The following is a 26,413-nucleotide window of genomic DNA, read 5'->3' on the forward strand; positions in this document are numbered from 1 at the left end:
CCCCACGTGAATGGGCGTGGGTAGCGCAGGTGACGTCCGGAACATTTCCAGCAAGACATGGGTGGGGAATCATCGCATGGCCTGCGCGCTCACTAATAATAACAATAATAATAGCTGGTTCTTATACAGCGCACATATCCATCACAAATGATGCTCAAGGTGCTGTACTATCATCATCCCTGCACATTAGGCTCGCAATAACTGAACATTCCTGAAACCATCTCAGCTCCCTGGGGAGTATACTAGCCTGATGCTGCCCTATCAGGCGCACGCGGCTAACATAACCAAATCTGCCCTCACAGGGCCCCCTGACCTACAAACCCTTACCGCTAGGCCATATGTCCCCCGTACTGTGCTTATACTATGGTACAGGTGTCTTTTTCACTTTCATCAACTAAAGCAGTTGTCAGTGTCAGAGGTCAGGAGACTTGAATTGTTACAAATGTTGCAATGGCTGTGTGTTTCTTTGAAAAAACATTACAGCGATCGTTCCGCCCGGAGCTAGTGAGTGATGCCCTCCACTTCCTAGCCCGACTGAAGACACAGTCAGAGATTAATCAGTTCTCCCGTCTGATGTCACGGGCTCAGGAGATCACCTCCCACAACCAGCAGTTAGAGGTGGACTATGACGACGCGCCCGATGAGTTCAAAGGTCAGTTCGCAGGAGAATGGTGATCTGAAGCTTAACCTCCCAGAGCCTAACCTCCCTGTTTCCCGAATGCCTCCAACATTTCACCTTGCCCCATTCCAATCAGGCAGTGGCGCCATTCCTTGGTCCACGAATAGCCGTCCTTGGAACTTGCCCTAAACTTTGTCAGTGGGAGTCACTAATGGCTTCTTTTCTTTGTCTGTGCCTGCCGCCAGACCCTCTGATGAACACCCTCATGCACGACCCGGTCATCCTGCCCTCGGGCCACGTCATGGAGCGTAAGATCATTGAGCGTCACCTGCTCAACTCGCAGACGGACCCCTTCAATCGGCAGGAGCTGACCAGCGACATGCTGCAGCCAGGTGGGTTTGCAGAAAACCAGGTCCCGCTGTGGGCTCTGTGCATGAACAGAAGAGGGCGCTCTTGTTTTACAGCACGTGGTTGAGCGCAGGGTATGCTGCAGCTCCAATCAGGCCGTGCATCCATTTTTGAATTTGGGAATTCTGGCTGATTGGAGAATGCAGAATTCAACCAAATAAAGTGAAGTGAGACCGGTTCCCCATCTTTTCATTATTGTCTGGACTTCGAAAGCAGGGGTTAGAAATCAGACCAAACCTGGGAGATGTTGCCTTAACCATTTGCCTCTTGGGTTTGTATGCATAGTTAGGGTGACCAAAATCGGACAAAAGAGCTGGACCTTTGCACAATCTGGGCTCTCTTTACAAGGCAGCAGGCCTGGCTGAAATACTCGGGCATCAATGGAGGTTGCCTGTCAGGTCATTCATGTAGGTGTCGACATCAAGTAAATGAAGTTATGAATTTCTGAAGAATTTTGAAAACGGAACATCTTGAAAATCCCACGGAAATTCATCCCGTACATACAAATTCCACCCGGCAAGAAGTGGTCAACCATGATTCAGCCTGTTCTCCAAGTTGCAAATGCCCAAAATGACTAGATTCAGAGAGAAATGGATTTCTCTTTAGACACAAACAAGAGAATTCTGTGGTTGTTGACCGTGGCACTAACTGACGAAATGGATAGTGTTTACGTTCCCATTAAGTTGTTGATTTCCTCTTTTCTTTCACAGCAACTGACCTCAAGAAGAGAATCACAGAATGGATCCAATCCAAGAAGACAAAATTGTGACGAGGCTTACCTTTTGATAACTCCATCCCCGCAAACTCTCAACTCTCCGAGTCGTCATTCCCTTTTCGTTTTTCCTCAATGATTCGGCTTTAAACGTGAAACTGCAAGGCAGAGCCTTGACACTTTCGTTTCTCCTGAAGTAGCTCCCGTCTGACACTTACAGTGCGCCGTTTTAAAAAGGCACGACAGGCAGGAGAACCGGTGAGGCTTGCCTGCCAAGACTGGAGACTCGCTTGATGGGGACCAGTCATGCTTTTGAGAAAAAGAAGACCGGGACCTGGCAAACTATTCCTGATCACGAGAAGGCCAGTGAAGAACTCGGAGCAGTGAACGTTCTCGACAGCACATTTCCTGAGCACAGTTGGAGGCCAGAAGCACTCATGCGAGGGGAATGCGTCGCAGTGGCATTTTGTCTGCGTGGAATGTCCCAGTCAACTTCTCCCTTTTAAATACCCGACTCTTAACAATCCTTTATGATGGCGAGCGGGTGGCTTCATTTTGCAGAAACTGAAGGCCAGTCTTATCTTTTTGAGTTATTTATGACTTAAGTCACAGTTAAAAAACTAGTTTGAAAGGCTATGACTGAGAATTGAAAGTATGATGTTTCTTTGAAAATTTGACCATTCGGGGGCTTAAAGTTGAGGATGGGAAAAAGGAACAAGATAAATCCTACAACGGGGTCTTGCCAAGAATACTTGGCTGTTAATGGTGTGGAACAGGTGAACCCACAAAGGTCAGAGGTCAGCTTTTTATCTTGACCAGATCTGGATCAAGAGCGGTGTCAAAAGTGACAGTAACCCAGCAAAATACGATACATTGCACTTTTGCCATTACCGAAAGGTCATCCGGGAATTGTGGTATGGAAAAAGCTTTCTGCGAACGCCGAGCACAAATTCCTAGACGACAGGGTCCTTCGGCTAGTGTGTGCATCCAAAACTAGCAAACGTCATTAATAACCGTGACGCTTCCAGTACAATTCTGAAACATCACATCCACATTTTGCTCAATTGTCAAACTAAACTGTTCTGAATTTCTCCAACCCCTTTCTATTTTCCTCGACACCGCTGCCCCAGATTACTAAGATCGGTGACAAACACTGGTTTCATAATTCCAAACTATCTGAGTTTATTCACAAGCAAACCTTTCTTTTAAACACACTTATCCCTTCTGCCGTCGCCCTTACAAGTGACGCATTTGCATCACCCACTTGACCGCACCAGCACAGAACACCCCCGTTCAAGAGACCACTTCCCCCGTACATGTTTTACTTTGTCACGGGGGGCAGACACACAAGGATACTGAAAAATTTTCCCTGTCATTGGCTGGTCGGCCCTCTATTCAAAAGACCTTAGTTATGAGTCAGCCATATTGAATTTGAAAGCGAGGTTAAACTCTTCATTTTTGGCGCTTGATAGCATCGAACGCAAAACAGGTCCCCTTTTACATGCATTCTTCAAACGGTCCGGCACATTTTACAGCCTAACATAAATGATCCTTGTATCTACGGTTATTCAACTAGTTGATCTATTTTCCATGACTTGTGTAATGCCTACGTCTTCGTATTCACAAATCTAAACTGATGGGTAACGTTGGGCAAAAACCATTTACAAAAACCATTATTTAAATTATTGAATTCCAAAGATACTTGATAAAACGAAGGTATTGAGAAGTCTTTTTTGTACTCCAGTAGTGGTTAAAAGACGATGTGTCGCGTGCAAATTAATGTTGATATTAAAAAGAGTGGTCAGTGGAGAATGAAACTTGAACAGTTTGCGTCTGTCGTTGCAACAGCTCACAAAATTGACAGATTTCTACATTGATATTTTAGAAGTTATTTCCTCTCAAAGTCTGGCTTTTCTCATGCATTCAATTAATCATATCTGAATTCACCTGCTGGCCGTTGGAGCTTACCGCTTACACTGAGACTCATGCCTGATATCATTTGTGAAGTCAGGACACCAGCCCAGGCCTGTGAGTTACACAAAACAATAGACGAGTAACGTAATAATGTCATGCTTTTTCCTCGGGCAATCACAAGGTGGGAAACGACCTACTGAGTCCACTTACTCCAGGTCTTGAAAGTAGCCTGCAAAAGTTCAGGTAATCATTGAAACGATAGTCTGAAGGGTCAACCTGGCTTTGTTCTACAGGTTCGCCTCGGGAGAATAAAGCTTGTCGTGGGAAAAAACTTTCTAACATCTGAATAATAATACCGAGGAAAGGAGCAGCAGATCTCTCAGATGTGGTAATTGGTAGTGCACAAACGCACTATGGCATTATATGCACTCATAACCTCATCAGGGGTCACGCGAGACAGAAAGGTCCAACACAGCTGGTACTCGATGTCGTCTTGCCATGACCTCTGGCCTTCCACCTCAACTGTTTGACCTCTCGGCGACCTCTGACACAGCTGGCCGGCTGACAACCGCAGCAGCCAAGCGGCCAGGTGCTGCTGTGGTGAGGCGATGGCGGAAACCGGCGTGGATCCTTCCCACGATGCAAAGGTGAGAAGTGGCAGTTGCCATAGCAACATATGGAGCATGTTGGCCGCTACTGTAGCTGATGGCCGCTGTCAAGAAAACAGAATTTTGCATCGAACAGCATTTAGATACTTCATTAAATTTTAAGAAAGCTTGAAACGACATGTAGCTTTGTTTCGGCTTTGCAACACCAGGCAAGTGGGCATTTTCTCTGCCTTTTCAAACTTCAAATCCATTACAATGACACCCTGAACTGTACAATCCTTGTGCTGGCCTTTCTTTCTTGAAACGTGACTATTTTAGAATTTGATATCACTTTAAGTTTGCTCAGTCATTTTGGGGGAAAACACAGGTCAGATGGAAATTTTGGAACAGGTGTCTCCGAGATCTACAAACAGGGCTGTCATCAAGTCCAAAATCAAGTCCTGTTTCAAGCCAAGTCTCACACTACCCAACTCGGCGGTGACAAAATAATTGCCTTGTCACTGTTGACACCCTCACTTGTGACTGTGCTCGCAAATGGACTCGACCACAAATGGTTTCCAATGAGATTTGAATAGTGTCCTACCTCTGCAGGGTCTTTCCGCAGTAGGAGGCTGACGACTTTGGCCAGACCTGGATGGGTATCGTCTGGCAAGGCAGCCAGATCGGTGGCCTCATACTGAGCACTGTCCAACCCCGGATTCCCGTTGCGACAGTAGAACGGATTGGGCAGCCCGAGAATTTCGTAGCTCATGGGCCCTACCGCCCATGTGTCGGACTTGGTGTAGTCGATTTTAGCGTCCCGTCCTGGTACCGCCAACTTGACCTGGAAATTTAATTGGAGTTTTTCGACCAACATGGCATGGAAATGGCACTTTGGTAATTAGGTATTTGTCCAACCATTACAGAAAACGGGCCAAATTTGATACCAACGCAGTTGAAATCAAAATGGGGATTTTCCAATGTAAAGAAAAAAACAACAGTCCTTTTCAGGAATGCATTCACCCCTCACAAAACACACAAGGCAAAGCAGTTTTTTTTAAAAATCACACCCCAGGCATTTTTACATACATCAAGTCAGAACTTAAATCTGCAAACAAAGATGATAGATCTACTTTCCCAAATTCAATGAAAGGTTTGTATCAGGCTTTGTTAGAGGGAGGTTAGAATTTAGACAGTTATTTACAACATCTGCCATTGCTTTCTCTTGTATCTACAACCCAACTCAAAATACACCTGCTGCAAATGGCAATTTCCCAGGACACGTAAGTCTCCTTCCTCAACTTAGTTTTGCTGATTGTTCAGGGTCGTACACTGGAACTCCAGTGAGCTTTTGTGATGGAAACGAGACGTTTGATCTTATGTAATCAAATATGCAGTAGCCTTTTTTTGAGCAGTGAAAATTCGTTTATTTCCTCTCTTTGTGCAAAACAAATCAATGGTTCAATATCTCTTTAAAAAAACTTTTGCACTTAAGGCTTTATCATGTGTGTCATTAAATGTCCATTACAAATATACATGTGGGGTATTTCTCCAGGAAAACCCCTACAAGAAATACATTCAACGGTTAATGTACTCTATGTTGGCAACACCCGGTGTGGCATCTCCACGTGAGACTACGGCATGCACAAGAATTGAACACTGGCTACGGCTCTCCACCGCTGCCTCTTTTGATCATAATTCAAAGCCCTCTCGCAGGAGACAGAACTGGATTACGCCGCCCCATACAATCCCGTGTATTAACTAAATTGATACACCGGCAGTGCTGGGTGAACGTATGTGAGGACCTACCTCCGGGGCCATGAGGGCGCTGTTTCCACCAATCTCAGTGTGTTTTGATGGGTATGGAAGCTGGAGACCTATGGTTTCGTCGGCCAGACAGCATCCAAAGTCCGCTATCACCACATGAGGGCTCCCTTCATCAAAAAAAAGGGTCAAGACAATTCAACTAAGCCAGTCAAGTTTAGGTTGAGATATGTCAAAATAGACGGACCTTTGTATGGTGACCCAGACAGGACATCACAGTCGTGAAAATTATCCACAACAGCCACCTCACAGACAATACCTTTGTCTCCATTGCTGGGCTCTAACGAGGCTCCATACTTGAAAAACTACAACTCAATATGGGTCAAAAATATGTACAGTGTCCTTCAGAGAACTTCGTTCACCTTGGCATTTCCACGGACTATGAAACAGCTCACGGCTTACCTGCTGTCAACTCGACCAGGACGTTATTACTTTTCAGGTCTCGGTGAGCTATCCCATGGTGCACCAGATGGGCCACACCCTCCAGGAGCTGAGCAATGATCACCATGGCAACATGCTGGGAGGGGCAGCCAATATTCTGGTTGTACTCAGCGAGCGTCATGTCGTACCTGAAATCAGAAATGACACTTGGCAATGATCACTTACAAGACAACCGACGTCCAATTTAGTTTTGACATATAACTGAACCATTGCTATGTTTTTCATCCCTCGATTTTTATCACTAGCATTGAGTTTAACGTGAACATCACTTGTTGGCTAGCGACCGCTCCAACTCAGTGATAAGACTGGAACCATTGCTTGCACGGCAGAATCTCAAATTCTTGTGGAAAAAGGAATCCATTCACGAATCAGAGTTTTGGAAGTGCAGAAATGAATACTGCAAGAGATAAGAGCCTTGATGTAGAACAACGGTTGACGCTGAAGTTTGAAAAATGGCCCCACCCGACCCTACCTTTTCATCACCAGGTACATCGTCTGGTTCCGTCCCATCCCGTCAGTGTGCAGCCTCGCTGGCAGGGCCGCAGGGAAGAGGGTCCGTGCCTCGTCCAGGTCGTGGGCCACAGTGTGGGTGACAAAGGCGTGGTACATTTCCACAATGTTGGGATGGCGCGGCAAGAATCGCTGAGCTTTCATCTTGGCTCTGTGCCTGATGACGACAATTCCAAAGCCAGTTACGAGTCAATTTAGCTGAGCATTATTGAGCATCGAGCCCTTTTGGAGTTGCGCTCTTTTGTCATTGGTGAAAAGGGTCTATTACACAGAGTAAGGCATCCTAGCATACTTTTGAGATCTTACATGCCTGACACTCATGTGCACCTTGCACTATTAGAACTCTGATCCAAAATGTTCTCTTATACTGACAACCCTGTCAATACCCTTTCAGCATCGTTTTCCAACACTCTGAACAAACAAAAACATATTTATAGGAGGAAGGTCTTATCTCACCCATTCTCCCAGCGGAAGTCACCAAAGGAGCCCTTTGCGAGGCTCGACCACAGAGGAAGGCATTCCCTCTCAAAGGCCTGGGATATGGCGGTCGCATTGGAGGCAATGTCGTAGTTGAACATCATCTGGGAGAGAGGGAGCACGAAAGATGCGAGAGCACTCCTGAAATCCATCTGGAATCCTAACAAAGTCCATCTTGAATCCTAACTCGGCTCTCAATCGTTTAACCCTGAGGGGGTTGTCGGCAATATAAATGAGCTTGAGACTAACAACCCTTCACTGAACCATGCTATGTATCAATGACTGTTAAACTGCCTGTTTTAATCTTTCATGTACAATGTCACAAAGGAATCGAATAGTGGCTGAAAGACAAACCAAAGAAAGTTGGATGATTCAAGACTGTGCAGGTTGATTATGGATGCTGAATCTTACCTTGAGTGCCAAGTCATAACCATCTCCAGTATCTTCTTTCATGAGATGACCTCCTGAGGCATCATTGGTTTCCTTCTCTTGTGTCTCGCCATCACCATCCACATCATTGGCATCATCAAGACTCTCTACATCTGATATCTCCATCAGATCGACTGAGTTGGTCTCACCGGACACCATCTCCCAATCTGCTTCGTCGTCATCATCCACCTGGGAGATGATCGCATCATCTTCTCCGACGTGCTCGCCCTCTCTTGCTCCATCAGCGACGCTGCCCTCTGCTGAGGGAAGCGGTCTCTGCCGTGCAGCATAGATGATCGCGTTGGTGCCCTTCCCAAGGTGTCTATTGGAGATGATGTAGGATGCCGTATCCGATGGGAAGTCCGAATTGATTGGAAGCTGAGGGTCTCTGCAATATGGCGAATCGCTTTGGAAGACACCCTGAAATGAAATCAATGTTATCAAAACTTTTCTGACAATCGAAACTGGAAAACTGCAGTAAAGAGCACCGTTATGTCAGAAATGTGGGTTGACCAATCACACACAATTTCATAATCATGTTATGCCATCATGACAAGGTAGAGTAAATGTACACACACAAAAATTAACAGAAGCATTGAGCATGACACTGCACAGAAAATAGAATGAAAACAGCCAGTCATCTGGTCATGCCAGTATGTTTCAAACATTTTCAATTTATATTTGAAGTGAAAAGACTTGAAGAAATGACATGGTTGCAAGAATTCTGAAGCTAAGATAGCATTGTTTTTCTTTGTTTTTGAAAGGCTTACCCTAACAATCTCGCAACATGTTTCCAGTGGCAACCATTGCATCTTTTCATTCTTTTTGGTGTCACTTTCCTCCAGCACGCCCCTCTCTCCTGCTGCCAACGTCAGCCCCAGGAAGGCATAAATGGGCAGGTGGGTTCCAGTGCCTCCACATCGCGAGCCACGCCCTGCCCCTCCCCTCCGGAAGTGGTACTGGATCAACCGCAGGGCGGCGTTCCGCCGGAGCTGGGCAGCCAAGGTGGAATGGTTGGCCCCCGCGCGACCAGCAAAGACTCGCTGCAGACGGTTGGAGGGGGTTTCCCCACCCACCCTCGGAACAGCGTGTCTTGCAAAGGCTTTGGCTTTTTGTGCCCCTTCCTGCGGGTGAGCTTTGCCGGGGATAAGAAGAACCCGACGTGGAAGCAAAAATCCGCCATGCCCGCTGAGGAGCTGCTTCACTCGAACGAAGGCAGAACGAAGCGACATGATGATGCAATTTCAAAACTTCGACTCTGTTGATGTTGGCTAAAAAGTTGACGGTGAATTTAACGTTGATAACCTTCTGAAAGCTATGCAAAATTGTCACAATTTAGAACCAGACCGTATACATTTGTTTGGGCCCCAATGGGCCCATAAAAGGGACAAATTAATGCTCTGACTAATGTCACATCAGCATCAATTCCAAGCCAACAAGCTTAAGCTGAAAATTATGATACGCAGGGCCGGCTCGGGCTATGTCGTGTGTAATGGTTATTTTTAACGATGATGTCACTCAAGCCCGCCCTCTTGTGCTTTGGCTGCGCTGGCAATGGATGGCGTACTTGTACTCGCCAGTTAACTTATCCGCAAGTCTAACGTCGTCCATCCGGTCACGGGTTGGTTCGGGAAAAAGCGAAATTGACAAATATTGACATAACTAACTGAGCTTGTGCAAGACCGCCGTGGGGTTTCAACACAGATGTGGAAGGAGAGTGGCTAAGGAATTATTCATTCCTCCAATACGAAGTGCTTTTTTTTCAGAAGTGCCCTTTTTTGCAAGTGTTCTTTATACAGGATAGGGTCCTTTACCAACGTCGTGCAATGATCGTGTGCCTACATTCCCGCTCAAGTTCATGCACTGTATATCTTGGGGTGACTTGCCAAGTCGTATTTGCAGAGGTTTTTTTTTTAATAAGATTTGTTTTCATCTGTTAAGTCAAAAGGGAAAAAGTTAATTTGAAACACCAAAAAGAACGAATGTGAAGGGACATCACTGAACATTCGGCATTTCAAATGCTGTGGAAGAGAGTTACAAGCTTCCACGAATACTTTTGGTTACACTCAGGTTGTTAGAAGTAAAGGAAAACTCACAAAAGTCAAAGAAATGCTCCGTGGAAACGGCCAGCTAAATATTGGATGGATTTAAGGTGGATAAATCTCATGTTGAATATGATTACATGACAATCCGAGTACATATGTGTACAGAACACAGCACCGGAACATACCGGTGAGCACTGTTTTTTCCCCTTATTTTTCCCTACATTACATTGTATGTACATATGAGTCATTTTTTTTTAATTGAGTGACTCTAGGATCTGAAATACCGGACGTGAACGTCACTATATGCCTCCCGCCTCTCCTGGACACTCGCTCAAGCTTTTTTTTTTTAACATTAGTCTGTTCCAGAAAATCGGCTCAGGAGTACCGTGAAATGAACGACTTGTTGCAAGGCTAGCCTTAAAACAACAAAAAATAACAACGTTGGAAGAAAAATACAAGCTGGGCTCAGGCTGTCCGACGCCTTACAAGCGCAACCCATTCCACTTTCACAGCGCACACCTTTTGTTCTTTGTGCGACAGTACGTCCTTTTGTGATCACGTGGGGACGAGTTCGCCCAGCCAGGTGCGTTGCTATAGCTACAAAGTGTGACGTCAGGTCCAGCGCTCAAAGAAATCCTTAATGTAAATATCCACACTGCTAGAACGCTATTATTAGGTGAAAGACCTTGCTGTTGCGCTGTTCAATAAACGTATAGCTTCGTGTGTTGGCGGGGATGCTCATAAGTACCGATTTTGTAACAGTATCAAGTTCTGTACTTAGCCTGTGGACATAAACGACATAACCTAAGTTTTGGAAATCATCTCGTTACTGTTTGGGCTCAGGTAAGTCTACCCATTTATTTTGTCAAACTGTGGAGATATTGGTCAGACACGTACACATGTACATCTGTCGGAATTCGTAATAGAGAGATGTATGGTTTGAATGGGGTTGTAACTTGGAGTGGGCCGGCGCTAGGATGGGCGAGGCACTGATACCACGATGATACGAAGCTGAAGTTCGACAGCCTGAGCATCGATGAACAAGAAGCAGTAAGCACCCGTCTGTCGTGAGTTTAGAATGCGCTGTTAAGGTCAGTCTTGTGACCTTGCGCAAAACTCCATCCCGAGTTGATTTGCCTTTAGATAACACCCATTCATGGAATAATCAACCATAACTTAAGGAGGGATCGAGTACAATGAATTTGTGCAAGGTTCGACTCGGAGATTGCGCTTAACACTGGCACCCCCATGCATGCATTCATGACAGTCACGGCAGGCTTGTGAGTGCTTGTCAGTCTCCATACGCCGCGCTTACGAGGAGTATTAAGTTAGGAAGTTATAATAGCTCTGTGTGGAACGTGACCGACATAATTATATGTAACTCGTACATGTACAATGTAGTTTACCATCCAAGCGATGGTGAAATGTCCTGGGAGAGATCATGGAGAGACATACATCATACGGGGAAAGATTTCTTTTCACGGACATAGCTAGTTTTTTTCATGTAGTGATACATCAGGCTATCAGAAAGCCATAACTTGTCCCGAAAATCATATCAGAAGATTGAAGAGTTGGCTAAGAAAAGACCAAGAATTATTCAGACAAGTCTCAGAAGGTTTGTGGCACACGCGGTGTCAAGTAACATGACCTGTGCTCCTGCCTACATGGAACGTGGAAATTCTTTTCCCTTCGGGGAAACCAAACCATGCCTCTGCATAACAGTGAAACCATGTTGAGGCATTCTGGGCATGGGCCGTGTCAGCATGCTGAAGACTTGCCCCCAGCTCGGGCATGAGGAGTGCCTCTGAATTCACAACGTCTTTAATAATCAAGAGGAATCCACAGCATGCAGACAATGCATTCTGTGGGTTCATGTTGCGCGTGACTTACTACATGATTGTAGGAGGCTTCGACTTGAATGGAGACTCGTCATTCGCTGCCATTTTTGTTAATCTGTTGGTCCATATTTTATGACAGTAATAAAAAGGGTATGTGTGCATGCATAATAGTCGAAATCAAGCGATAAAAATTTTGAGATTTGAAATGAAAGTTTTCATTTGAAGAATAAGTCATTTTGAAACTAGGCTTTTAAAAGTAGTTTCTTGGGCATAGTGTGTATGGATCACATACGCGAAATTAAGACGTTTGTTTGAGCGGTTAGTTTTGTTTGGATGTTAATTATGCACATCAAAACGGATTTCCTGAACAAACGGAAGTGCCGACTATGACCAAATCTCCTTGTTGTCTCCTGTTGTTACCTTGCCGACATTCTAGGCACTACCATCGTTTAATGCCACCATATCATTAACATGGCTGCCTGCAAACAAGGTTGTTGTTGAGAGATCGCCGTCGTGCACGGAAATGGTTTTTGTTTTTTTCTGACGATGACATGATCACCATAGAGGAAGTTTACTGGCGCGTAAAATTCTTGTCCATAGCACTGTAATACATTTTAAGCACGACACCATCTTGGCTCGAAGCATAGCCGTTTTGTTCACAATTTCAGGGTCTTGCCGACCGAGAACAATTTGGAAACTTAGTGAGAATAATCCTTCAGAGAAGGAAATACAGAGTACGAGATGGTTTCATCATTCGTAATCCTAACCCCCTATGGGGTATGTAAAATCATCTTGAAATCGGAGGATTTGGGACTGTTAGGGTTAATCATCATAAACTCCGTTTACTATTTTGCGTGAGATAAGGCTGATTTCTTTCAGATGTTAAGTTCCCAGATAATAACTGAGAGCCAGTTTCAACTGAAAAAAGTTCGCAACATTTTGTTGCGTGTACAACGAAAAATTGCCCCGGTTAAATTTTAACCCAAGGGAGGGTGGAATTTGAAACTGCAACTACCCAATAGTTTAGGTTGTTTCAACCCAATTTGGGTGATTGAAATTAATTTCTGGTTTGTTTTAACCAAACAATGGTTAACATCCACTCATTTTGTGGGTGAAAAATGAAACAGAAATTAATTCTCATCCCAAAATTGGGTTAACACAGCCCATATTTGGGTAATTGCAGTTTTCACCCTTTCTTGGGCTAAATTTAACCCAGGCAATCTTTCAGTGTGTAATCAAAATGTGTTTTGTTTTTACTGTTCAGTTTAATTAGGAGAAAACTTCACACCCTTTCGTGCAGATTTTGTATATCATCTCCAACAAGTTTTAGTCTGTCCTTTTTGTCAATTTCCTCACTTAATGTAATCACCCTTTGCTCCATATTGGCACCCCAGTATCGTGGGTTTCCATGTATTGCACGCCCTCATATAGGTTCGACATTTGATGTATACAAAATTGATTTTACGCAACTGCTTGTTTCACAGGTGCTAAATTGTGTATAGTTTGTTAATTTTGGCCTTTCATTTCTGTGCTAACCTTTGTGTGCGCCATTATTGCATTGACTTTGATCTAGGGAATTCTTTTTTTATTGTGGAGATAGACACTAACGAATGGGCATAGCCAAGCAGACGTTTCTCCTCGTTGTTCCCTTTTTTTGTTTCGTCGCATGACGCACTCTGCATGCGGGGACAAAAAACCAGTATTTTCCAAAACTGTGGAATTTTCCATTCTGCACATGATTCATTGTTCCGTCTGCTGACGCGGCAACACGTACGGCACATGCAAGACTTCATTCGAGTCGCCTGTTTGACAGTGGCTCACGTCCCCCTCCATGTTTATCCTGTTGCATGGCAAGAATTTGTGCTCTTTCAGTTTTGTTGGTGATCACATGACAAACTTTGATTGGACTGTCTCGTTAGTCTTTAAGTCTTTTGTCGTTAGACTTGTGTGGTGTTTAATTTTACTTCGATGCGGAACATGACCTTGATTCAGTTTTTTTCGGGGTGTCGATGGAGGACGACGCAACGCAGACTTCCGAACTCCTTGCCTTATTGAGCCGGGTTCCGTGAAAACATCATATTACACTCCATTTCAGGAAAGACACAGCCAAACGAACGCGAACATGATTCGATGTCATCGCGAGGAATGGATTGTGGCTGTGGTTTGTTTGTGATTGGTGGATTTCGTTTTGCCCCAGGGGCCATGTACAGGCGAGAGATTTTTTTTTAATTGAATGGGACCTCCATTTTGATTTGAACGTTATATTAAAGGAAAGCACATGCCCTGGTTTTGAAAAGGCTAGCGTTTTGTGACATCGCAGATATTGACCTAACAGGATTGTTGACGAAACTGACTTTGCATAAGTTGTTTCTGTCGTCGAAGAAGTGTTACGTAACGAAGATTTGCATGATTGATTCTCGGCTAGATCGATACACTTAAATCAGGGAACAGACAATAGGCGTACAGTAGCCTACATGTCAGCCAGAATTGATTTGGGTTGTCCTAAATCCGAGTGACAGACTTTCTTCTTGCAAAATTCCACATATCACCGAAATAAGCGTCCCCTAAAGCTTCACACCAAGTAGCACCACAGAGGGTTTGTAGCTCTATGGTAGCACTATGCCAAAGTTTTGGGGGAAACAACATGGACGCAATGCATGCTGGATAAGCCTCATGCAAGCAGGAGAGTAAGTCATATAAAACATTGTAAAAAAAACCGACCCACAGCCTTAACATGGAACGGTCAAATAAAGTGGGCTTTTATCTCTTCACTGTTTAAATAGGAACAATTTTTTCTATTTGAGTCCGAAATCTATTATCCACGCACCATCTCACTCAAACTGGGGTGAACATTGAACTTAATTTGAGCGGTAGTCTGCCATTAAAATTAGAGCTGCAATTGCAAACAGAATGAAGGAAAGATAGTAAAAACACGAACGTGTATTTAATGTAATGTCTTGTCCTTAAAAAAAACTTAAGAAATCGGAAATGTTATTGCAAACTTTAGTCCGGAAATGCGCCATTTTCTGGTAAGATTAATAATCTCTATACTCTCTCTCTTTTGCATCTCCTGAAAATTGGAGACGGGGACGCTAGTCGTGTAGGTGTAATATTTATCAGAACGACTAGATCGGAGACTCATGCAGAAAATCACACAATTATGCACGGCAGCCATCATCCCGGTCAGTGGGGCATATGCACAAAAGGTCTACTCGTGTGTATTCCTATGGAACAAAAACACTGACCGGGACTGTACTTTTCGACGGATTTCAAGTGGTGGCAGTTTGATGTAGTTTTTGCACCTGCTGTGTATGTACGGAAAGCTCATGTCTGAACGAATTAAGGGGTGCTGTCCTTCACGCACCCCGCATGAGTATTCCAACCCTCTTGAAAGGAGGTTTACAGAATTAATTAACTTCCATCTGGTGATTAATAAGCCGTGCTATTATAGTAGGCTACCCGTTCCCCAGGGAATTCACTAGACCAAATAACGAAGGGGCCGGAGGGGGCATCGCGAATCTTAGTCGGACAGTCAGCAAACGTCCTGAGTGTAATGGTAGTCTTATTTTTTGCCGACAAAACCATGTGTTTTCCTGCAAAGTGGCACCGCTAGCCGCCCCGCCCCCCAACAGAAACGTCAGTGCTACTGCCATTTTCTGTGCAATGTCTGGTGCGAGATTAATTATGTTTATCATCAAAACTATGGAGGTCGACGACCAGGAATTGGAAACATCATTTTTGACGGTCTGTGCTGTAAACTACACTTTCAGCCCTGCCGGTATTCACTTTGTAAGCCGGTTTACTGTACTGATCCATGTTTCGGTTGGGCGTTGCCCGATCAGAGTCCCGTCCACAAAAACTGAACAAAACAACGGGATGACGTACACGAGCGAAAAAAAAATAAGAATTCGGCGATTGATAGTATGAATATCCGCCTGTCCGGGAAGTTGCCCAAAGTTGTAAAGGGTACGCGACAATTAGCTATCGGGAATGTGGGAAGGCTTTTGGAACATTCTGTTTGGGTCATACTATCAGAGCCGTGTACATGCACATGACGTATCGAGAGAAATATTACAGTGTCACCATTGTTGGGAAAAAACTGGCAAGTGCATTATGCGTATAATTGCACACAGGCGGCTTTTATACGATACCCGCACACTCGACTGTAAATACAATAAAAGGCCATTTTGTTACCAACATCTGAAGCATGTAGTTACTCTTCAATGACTGCTCCGGGTCTCATCGGAAACTCATTGCCCGATGTTAAACATCTGGAACTTTTCCTTGCTTTTTTTCGTCATCTTAGTCACTCAAAATCCTACATGTGGAGGGATTTTGAAGTGTGGATTTTTTTAAAGACAATTATAGATTCTTGCTCTGTTTGATAACCTCGGCCAAAGAAGATTTATTTTTCTGAAAACATAACCACTTGGAAATTCGCTTTAATTGTTGCTTACATAATAAACCTTATTACCATGGTTTCTGTGATTTATTAGATCCATGCACTGATGTCAAGCTTTGTTTGAAGTCTAAAGCACAGTCAGTGTCTCGTTGTAGTAATGTTGGCACTCTAATTTGGGAAGCAGTGTCCCATCGCTCATTATACGATATTTTGTTAGGCCTGTCTCCAAGTGGTCACTATTGACATAATGGATTGAGGTGTAGCTGGGCCAACGATATGCAATATGAGGTTACGCAACTGTACGCATCAAAATCAAATTTGAAGATAAAAAGCATTTTGTGTCCGTTTGGAGGCTATCACTATGAACATATAGCAAGGGAAGAGCTAGCCGTGCACTAACAATGGACGTCCATTGTTGGTGCACTGTGCTTCTTTTGTTAGATGTTTGGGGGTTTGCACTTGTGTATTATGTACACACGTTTATTTGACATGCTGCGGGTCGTGATCATGCCATATTTTGCCAACTGCCGCGGTATATTTTGCTTGAACTGTTCATGGAATATTACCCTACTTTGCTTTTGTGATACCTTATGGGAGTAATGTTCAAAATACCCCACAAAGGGTCTCAATTTGCAATGGGGAATACCCACAATCCTGGAATTAATCGAAGTCATCACACAATCGAGCAAAAATGATTGACGAAATTTTACCTCATTAAAATGAATCACGCACGTAGGCCTATATTATTGATTTTAGTTATAGCATGACCTCGACAAAAGTCTCCATTCAATTCACTGACCTTTGATCAACAAAGTTCATGGCCTCGACAAGAGTCTCCATTCAAGTCGCTGAGCTGTGATCGAGGAATTTTGCCCGATGCCAAACTAACCAACATTTTCAAGTCTTTGTGAAATAAACTGCATGCACATATACCAGACATTATGTTCCATTTTTATTGGTTGAATCTTCTGAGTTTTAGCATATTTTTTTAAAAAGTCAAAATGGCATATTCATGCATCAGTGCTCAAATCCTTCAGCACAAACGACGTTGACGATACTCCATAAAGCACCATTTTACCAGCAGTTTCGAGTTAATAATTATGTAGAGGCCCCATACCAGTAATGGGCGTTAATTGATCCAGCAGCTATACGGGGCCTTAATGGACTGCCTTAAACCTTGGCTATTTGCGGAGGCTTTCTTCTTTATCTCGTCTTTTTTTCGCTGATTACAAGGGACAACATCTACATCACTGATTTGGGGAAAGAGAGATAACTGTTATTGTACCGCGACTAAAATGTATGCTTAGTCTACCGAGTGGGCGAGGTGACATCCGGTGGAATGTCTTTAACCTTTGACACAATCTGAAACAAACTGAACCAAATAATAGGTCGTCAGTGCTGGCAACGTGTAGTTTTATATGATAATTCCAAATCGGGTATAACATGAGGAGTGATCGCACGGAGGTAACACGTTGACATTAATTCACTCTAGAACTGGACACGGGTTTTTTCGTTTTAAATGTGTCGTTTTAGATGAAATTTTACCTCTAAGGATCTACTTGCTTTTAATGATTATCGTCGACTTCTTGGACTTCTGTGTTTCAGAGAATCCTGCGGGTTTTTATGGATCTGTGGCGGACCTTTTTAATGTGACGCAGTGGGGTTTTTTACACACAGAGTGACTGTGAAGTGTCATGGCGGCGTGTATTTATTGCACCCGGCAAAGGCTGAACGTCGATGGTACCATTTTACTGTTTATGTTGCTCCAGATTATTTTTAATTCCTTTCACCGAATTACCAGCGAAAAAACCAATCACAGATACACTGTAAGTACACCCACTAGATTCTTGTCATTCCAGTGGATCTCCAGCAACCATGGCAACCGTTCATGTAGGCCTACTTTACATCTTAATGCTTTCGTGTATACATTTATGATCCCAGCTGGGAACTCATCGGAAGGGTGAGAGGCATGAGACATGCATATTCATCAGGATCATTAATATCAAAATCGTTGAGACATTATAAACCACCTTCTGTACTTTGTTTGAGCCTTGCTTTATCTTGAGACGTGGAAATGAACCCAGGATCCAAGATCATGACAAAACCCAATATGAAGTTGTGGAGAAGGTTTCAAGACAAATCAAACGGACTAAAACTTCCATGTGAGGAATGCAACTCATTCGCACACATCAAGTGTGCAGGAACACCAAACCCTCTTCACCACGCTCGTGGCTTTGTCGTAAACGCTGTTCGCCTAGTGGAATCTGCCACGGCAGTGTTTTGAAGGACCATAAATCTGTGCAGTGTGATTGCTATGACCTTTGGATACATACCAACTGATTCGACATTGATGATCTTAGTTATGATTTATTGATAAACTCGTCATGTTCGTGCATGGGCTTGTCCTGAGTGTGATTATTTCAACTTCTCGGACTCATTCTTCAACAACTCAGGCCTTCCAACATCAAATTCATTTCATCCGTGTGATGCACGCTCAAAGGGAACTTTTCCAAATGGTATATTATACTGAAACTCGCCAGAATATAAAGAAAAAACCCATGTCAATTACTTCGCGAGCAAAGAAAAGAGAGAATTTCAAATGCGTCCTCATCAATTGCCAAAGCGTTAAAGGAAAGGCAACAGATGTCCAAGTTCTGGATGAAATTCACAAGCCAAATGTAATCTGCGGCTTGATCCATCAGTTGCAACGAGATCTTCCCTCCACGTTTTAGTGCGAAAAGATGGTGTGAGACTCACTTCTGGGGTAGGGGTTCTCCAAACTACCAACGGTAATCTTATAACAACGCAAAATGACAAATCCTGAAACCGACTTCGAATGCATCTGGACTGAAACTCGGATCAAAGGGAGAAAACCTGTAATTATGGGAAAATTTTTTACCGAGTTTGCGATGATCAGCAGGGAGAAAAGATTGATGAATTAAACATGGCATTATCAAAGCTTGACGACAAAATCAACACGCATGATGTTATCGTTACTGGCGATTTTAATCTTCCAACAATAAACTGAGACAATCATCAAATTGTGTCAAAAAGTGGTTTTAGTTCAATCGCAGCTGGTAAATTAGTATCCCATGTTGAAGAACATCGACTGTTCCAGCACGTGTAGCAATCCACCAGAATCCAAGGCAACTCACTTGATTAAAAAACTTATCAGGCGTCGATGGCATTGCACGTCATAGTACAGTTGTAAATGTAAACATCTCACCCAGATTAAAACATCGCCATAAAACGGAAAGTTTGTATTCTCAATAGGCCAACAAGACGGGGATTCAAGTATCGCTTCAGGATTTCAGAGAGGAATATATAAATGCAACCAATGGTCAGTCAGTCGATAAAAAATGGAACTTGACCAGTACCGAGATTACTGACATTAAGAACAAATTCATTCCTACTCGTCTAACTTCATCCAGAAGCTTACCTTGGTTTACACAAGAGCTGGAAAAACTCTGCGAAGGGAAAAAACGGCAATACACAAAAAGCAAAACAAATCCAGATTACACTTAGACTGGCTGCAATTTCGTGATACCCGGAAGTAAGTTCACAAGTGTTTAAAATCAGCACGCCTAGGTGACATCGGAGAATTCTTGAATCCAGCAATTACCGACAAACGTAAAGCTTTCTGGAATTTCACTTCAAGACTGCTTCAGGACAACCAAGGGATTGGCGATATCAACGGGAATGTCATCAGTGATGACAAGCAAAAAGCCGAGATTCTGAATGATCAGCTCGAAAGTGTGTTTACTCAGGAAACAAAGGAGTCGCAGACCAACTTCTGAAAATCAACCCATCAAAGTCTCAAGGCTCAGATGGGATACGCCCCTGATTTTTGAAGACTTTATAGCCCCCAAATGCGTCCAACAATGGCTGAAGTACATCTTAGGTTTGTGGACACGCTGAGACAAAGAATCAAGAATGACGACGCACGGAATGCGCAGGCTGGTGTGGTGTGTCCTGACGGACATTTCTTTGCTCGCTCAACTATACAGATAAAGCCTTGGCCTTGGGCCTGTTTGTTTCACTCGGATAAGTGGATTTCGATCTGCAGTGGTCCCAAAGCTGGTTCGCTCCATCTTTTAGGCTGGTTCTGGTGTCAATGAACCAACGGCGGATCACTGATCGCAATCCGGATTAGCACGAAACAAACACTCCTTTAGTGTCGAGTGTTCCCTGTACCTTTTAGTATTGGTTTCATTACAAAGATGTTTCTTAAACGACTCCTCTTCCGCAGATTGAAGACGACTTCACAAGCTCCAACGATGGATGGCTCGACGGGAGTACCAATGCAGGGTCAACCGAGCTACGGCCAGCCTCAACCAGGGTACGGCCAGCCTCAACCAGGGTACGGCCAGCCTCAACCTGGGTACGGTCAACCGCAGGCAGGATACGCTGGCCAACCACCTCAGGCCTACGGGCAACCCCAGCCGGGCTACGGTCAACCGCCTCCACCGGCAGGCTATCCTGGCGGTCAGCCAGTGAGTACAAGGGCAATGTAATGTCACGGGCACATGGAACAATTTTAAATGAGCAATTGACAACCAATTTTGCTTGTACTACATTTCCAGTCAGAAATATTTCGTTGTTTCCGAAGTTGACAATGACCGGTATAAAAACACTTTCCGAAATGCCTTTGAAGTTCCAAATGGTTGATTTTTTTCTCGAGAGGTAACCATAATCATTCGTCTAATTTGCCACGTTCGTTTTTTTTCTTCACAACCACAGGTCATGGCCCAGCCGGGCGTTCCTGGCGCGTTGCCAGGGCAACCAGCGCCGACGCAGTGGATGCCCGCACCAGAGAGGATCCCCGGATGTCCGCCCGGCCTTGAGTACCTGACACAGATTGACCAGCTCCTAGTTCACCAGCAGGTTGAGCTGTTTGAAGGTTCGCTCTACCATCTTGCATGGCCTGTTTTGTATTGAATGTCGTAATCATTTAAATTTAGGTCTTCCCGGCCATGCGCTCTCGGTTCGGGGTTTCGAACGTTTTCAGTCACGGTGCTAGAATCTTGTGGATTTTGACACGGAAAATTGAACCCGCACCGAAACCGAAAATTGCCTATTCACCGTTAGACACTCGTCGATGTGGACTTCAATCTAAAAAGCCTTCCTGTTGTGGCCAACGAAACTCGGAAGTACATGTATTTTGAAACTTGAACAGTTTGGTAAAGTTTTTTTCTTCACCATTGCGTATGTGTGGTTGTATTTTCAGTTTTCACCAACTGGGAAACATCTAACCGATATCAGGTCAAGAACAGTGTGGGTCAGCAGATCTACTTCGCTCATGAAGGTAAAATTTGCATACACAAATATAGTTTATCATAGTTACAGCATTCTTCTTTTTGTGTGTGGGGGTAGGCGTCTGTGGACTTTTATCTCTTAGAAGTCATATTTCATAAGCAAAATTTATTGCAAATGCATGAGCAAGGTCTTATTTTGGAACGGCTTTCAAACTTTTCTACCTTTCAATATTGGTTCAAATCTTGGTTGTCAAGAGGAACCGGATTTGACCCTAGTAACCTAGAATGGTATGAATGTATATTTCACATGCAGGCTTAGTTGAAACATGCTGGTTTGTTTGGTTTTTTTTTCTCGCGCTCAGAGTCGGATGTTTGCCAGAGACAGTGCTGTGGGCCACAGCGTGGCTTCACAATGCATATCACGGACAACATGCAGCAGGTAATTAGGTCCATGATGAGGCATGCTTTGCACTGCGCCCTCACGGGAAAGAAGTGCGTAACGGTTAAGCCTCTTGGATGGCAGATGGCATTGGTTATGTACCGGTTGACACATTAAAGTGCAAGTGATGACGTAGCGGCTGCGGCTACGGCTTCATTGTTTTGGTAGTTTATAGGTCATAGAAAGTGCTTAAATGGTGGACAAAATTACCATTTCGGATTGTTCGATCCGGAACGCCCTTATACGCTGGCACCGGATTAGCCAGGAGTCTCTATTTCAGATAGAATTGGTTGTGTCATTTTGATTGACCCTAAGGCATGCCTGCACACTTTTATTCCCTCACTCTTCAAAAAGTAATAGGTGGCGTCGTAAAAAATCCGCCTGTTAGGGCGGCAAATAGGCCCACATGAATAATTTTGAGCCGATCACGTGTCATCAACTCACGAAGGTACTTACGGACAATTGTTTCGGGTGTCATCTTCAGGAAGTCATCCGGGTCACCCGTGAGTTCAAATGCTGTGCCGGCTGCTGCTGGTGTGCCAACGTGGATTGCTGTGGTTACGAGGTTGCTGTGGAGGCGCCCGTGGGACAGGTCGTGGGATACGTAAGACAGGCGTAAGTCTTGACCCTGTATCCAAAGTCTTATGAACGTGTTGTAAGCCTACCTTTCAGGGAGTTTCATGTAGACGTGATGAATACGGATACAGACTAAGATTCAAGGACGGTGAATAGCAGGGCTGGATAATTGCACCGTGAGGTAAAGAACACGCGTTGTCTATGTGGAACTGCTTTTACGTTGTAGCTGGATGCAGACACACCGTGAAGTAGGTGCATAATCGCAAGTCCATCCGTTAGCAACATATAGCAAGTCAACAGGATAAATCGACAGTGCTGGAAGACACGAACAGTTGTCTTTATTCACGGTCAACATGCTTCCGACTTGACTTGAGACTAGACGATTTTGCATTTTGACTAATGATTGATTTATACGAAGACTTGTGAAAACTGTCACCATTTCACTTTACTATTTAAGTGGGCTCACGAAGATCATACCCTCACCAATTAAAGTGGCATAATTATTTTGTCTTAAAGTCAGAGTGGTTGGTCACCCCATTACGACATCCTCAACGCTAGCCGGGAGCCCGTGTTGAAGATCCGCGGCCCCTGCTGCATCTGCCAAGGTGCCTGCTGCACGTGGGACCAAAACTTCAATGTAAGAGTTTTCCTCTGAGAACTATTTAGTGGATTCCTGCTGATACCTTGCGCTCATCGGATACGTGTAATTTGGAGAGCACCCGATGCTTATGTCCCTGGATGATGCTTTTCATTGGTTCAATTTTAAATGCGATATAACAAAAGATTCGATTGGTCAATAAGGCTAGGTATTTCTGGACTGTACATGCTGAACCGTGAAGGCGCTATTTCAGCTACCTTTGAAATTGAGTGAACATACTCATCTTGACTGTCGTGATTGATTTATTTTTTTTGAAAACTTACTCAGGTCATGAGTCTTGATTTGGCCAACGAAGTTGGGAAAGTCAGCAAGCAATGGAGCGGATTCGTCAAGGAAATCTACACCAACGCGGACAACTTTGGCGTGTCCTGTAAGTTCACAAGCTGTTGTTATTCAAACAGACGGCACCCGTTTTGTGACTTGATGCGCTCTCCTCTATTTTCAAGACTGAAAAGTACAACAGATTGGGCCTCCAATTTGTTGTACGCCCGAGAAGAATGAGATTGAAAATTTAAAAAAGAAAACTGTGAAATCAGTGTAAGTTGTCTGTAACACAGTGTAAGTTGTCTATTGGCTGAGAGAAATTTAAATGGACAATGGTGCTCTCTTTTGCCGTTGCTTGGCGTTGCTCACAGCCGCTCAGAACTCTGTGATCAATGAAAAGGGGAAGTCACTTTCGTTCACAAACCCTTTCCACGTGGATTTTATTTTGGGTATTTTCAGTTCCGGCTGACTTGGACGTCAAGGTTAAGGCCACTCTGCTTGGGGCGGTCTTCTTGATTGTAAGTATACGCGCATTTGTTGAATTGTATCTTCCTGAATTTGTATGAGTTGACCAGAGCTACAGGAAAGTGCCATTCGGGTTCGTTTCTTTAAGGTTCCGTGGTTGTGGCCTCAGGCGAGTCACGTCACCCATTCTAGTTAACGAGCAGAAACTGGTACCCTGTATTACCTTGGCAGCAACCTTGCGGTGGACTGGTATCTCATCCCAGTCATGCAAAAATATCCTCGGTCTATTCATGTCAAACAACCAGAGATTACGGTTGAATGATGAATTATATTGACTCAATAAAGGCCCGTTTTACTACAATATTTTTTTCTAAAATATTAGCCTAAAGGCCTGCAGAATTCAGGCATATTTCTAGCCATCAAGTTCCATTGAAAGGAGTTCGTTTTACTGCTGCTTTAAAGAGTTTAATTCCCCCATCCGCTTTTCTACCTGATTCATTGATATTCTATCTGCACATGCACTTTACAGGACTTCATGTTCTTCGAGCAACCAAAGAACAACAACAATCACTAAGCGTTCCCGCCAGGGACGGCTGGAACGGAGGTCACAGGTCTGCGTCAGGCTGAAATTTCCGTAACTATGTATGTTATTTTGTGTCCATTTTGATCAACTTGTAATAATTTCCAGATAAAAATATGTGAATCAAGTTTTTACTTTTGCCCATACGGCTCAGGTGGTGGATATCTACATTTCAGATCGTCAGAAAATCGTTTGGTTATGGTTGTCCCGTATTGAATATGAAAACGTACTTACCGGTACATTATTTGATAGAACTTTTCGTGAAGGGCGACTTCAGAGCTCATTTCGTTTTGTATTAAGGTTAACATTTATCAGAACCAACCTTTTTTTTCTCAGTTTCAGTGTAAATGTAGTGTAAAAACAGTTTGGTGGGCGTCTAGGGTCTTTCATAATTAGTGGGGGGCTTTATCCAAGGCTGTCCCATGTATACCAAGAAGCTTCGTAGTGTTGGGGGACCAGACCTGTTACATGTATCTTAAAACGGAATGGTTTGTGGCTCGAGGGATCTGAATAGTTATCACGTAAAGCTACAACATAATTATTCGGAATATCAGGATGATACCTTTATTATCCTGACTTTGATATCGAGGGAAATAGTTCCATTTCCCCTAGTTTGGGACGATACAAGCTCACATCGTGTTGTATGTATATCAACCAATGTACCATAGTATCAAGTATTTTCTGCTATCTTTACAATGTATGGTGGTTTCATGTTTGCCAATTCTAATCCTTTTCATGTTGTACGTTTTATGAATGGACGATGTTTTACTCCATAAAATCATTTCGTAATTACCAAATCGCTACTCTAGACTCTTTGTTTTCATTTATAAAAGTACTTTAAAACTGACTATAGTATCAATCCTAGGAAAAAGTACTTATAAAAGTACTTTAAAACTTACTATAGTATCAATCCTAGAAAAAGTACTTATAAAAGTACTTTAAAACCTACTATAGTATCAATCCTAGAAAGAACCGACTGTGCCGCGATTTTCGTTCAATTTTGAAACGAACGAATAATCCAACCTATCAGACCCTGACAAAACGCCTTGTGTTTTTGCTTTGTATACAACGCCATATGTTGATTGAGAGACAGCGCCATAATGTAAAAGCCAAGTACTATTGTATCATATATAAAGAAAAACGTGTTGGAATTGCCGTATATCGTGGTCCAGTCAAGTTGTATTTTTTACGGGGTCTGCAAAATACCCCAAAGTATAGTATTTCCGAGAACTGATCGTGAAAGTCTATCTTTTGATTGTACTTTTCATTGCCTTTACGATTTCAGTTGTAGAAACGTTTGTAAGTTTGAACATTTTTCCTTCCATGTTTCATATGAGTCTGTGCAACTTTGTCAAGCCAAAGTGATATGTTTTTGAGTGAGAGTTACTCCAAATTCTAAATTTAAATCGACGATCCATGATTTTATTTAGGACTTTGTACATAGTAAATGGGTTGTAGATTGATCGATTGGCTGCTTTGGTATAAATTAATCTACCATGACAGATACTTTGGCTTTTAATGCTTTTTATAAGAACTTCGTTTTTCGCAATCGATCTGTACATAACTATTCTTTGCAGCTCAACTGTGTTCCCGTTTTAAAATAAGCAAAATCTGTAGTGGTTAATCTGATTCTGCAATAAAATAGCACAATAACCTGAATTGTGTACATGTCATTCGAATTTTATTCTATTTCTCACAAGGAGAAGGAATTTATTTGACTGAATGAAAGGGGATCAAACGTACGTGGCCGTCAAAATGTATTTTTTGGAGTGGCGCGTACGTGATTGTATCGAATGCATATTAACTCGCTTTTATCCTAAGAGTCACACTGGGTGTTAAACGATTCTGGGTAAAAATCACTCGAATTTTAGAATGAAATAGATTGAAAGGAACCCTTTCTATAATAACAAAAACAGGAGTGACACCATCCATCGATTCACGTGAGTACATTTTCGCTTACAGTCGGAAGA

General features: G+C 43.4%; 3 protein-coding genes across 4 annotated transcripts in view; 2 read left to right on the forward strand and 1 right to left on the reverse strand.

The window, feature by feature from the left end:
- The window catches only part of ube4b (ubiquitination factor E4B), a 26,462-nt gene extending 22,900 nt beyond the window's left edge, over positions 1-3,562 (forward strand). For both annotated transcript variants that reach the window (XM_022234635.2, XM_022234636.2), the window contains exons 26-28: positions 484-652; positions 865-1,011; positions 1,738-3,562. In XM_022234635.2, the coding sequence (XP_022090327.2) occupies positions 484-652; positions 865-1,011; positions 1,738-1,796 (375 nt within the window). In that variant the 3' untranslated portion in view covers positions 1,797-3,562. The remainder of the gene's footprint in view (positions 1-483; positions 653-864; positions 1,012-1,737) is intronic.
- On the reverse strand, positions 2,897-9,411 carry pink1 (PTEN induced kinase 1). The gene is made up of 8 exons (XM_022234638.2): positions 8,692-9,411; positions 7,904-8,341; positions 7,472-7,596; positions 6,978-7,172; positions 6,467-6,633; positions 6,050-6,174; positions 4,845-5,084; positions 2,897-4,365 (listed from the first exon to the last, which is right to left on the reverse strand). Exons 1-8 carry the CDS (start codon positions 9,151-9,153, stop codon positions 4,033-4,035), a joined length of 2,085 nt encoding a protein of 694 aa, XP_022090330.2. The 5' UTR covers positions 9,154-9,411; the 3' UTR covers positions 2,897-4,032.
- Positions 9,412-10,608: 1,197 nt separating this feature from the next.
- On the forward strand, positions 10,609-26,102 carry LOC110979103 (phospholipid scramblase 2-like). Its single transcript, XM_022234640.2, has 10 exons — positions 10,609-10,809; positions 20,456-20,699; positions 20,947-21,106; positions 21,434-21,511; positions 21,824-21,900; positions 22,385-22,515; positions 22,993-23,113; positions 23,402-23,504; positions 23,858-23,916; positions 24,393-26,102. The coding sequence occupies exons 2-10, from the start codon at positions 20,484-20,486 to the stop codon at positions 24,435-24,437; spliced, it is 990 nt and encodes a 329-aa protein (XP_022090332.1). The 5' UTR covers positions 10,609-10,809; positions 20,456-20,483; the 3' UTR covers positions 24,438-26,102.
- The last annotated feature ends 311 nt before the right edge of the window (positions 26,103-26,413 follow it).

The sequence above is a fragment of the Acanthaster planci genome, linkage group LG16 (genome assembly GCF_054643075.1).
Source record: "Acanthaster planci isolate LZ-2023a linkage group LG16, COTS_SCS, whole genome shotgun sequence".
Classification (NCBI taxonomy): Eukaryota; Metazoa; Echinodermata; class Asteroidea; order Valvatida; family Acanthasteridae; genus Acanthaster; species Acanthaster planci.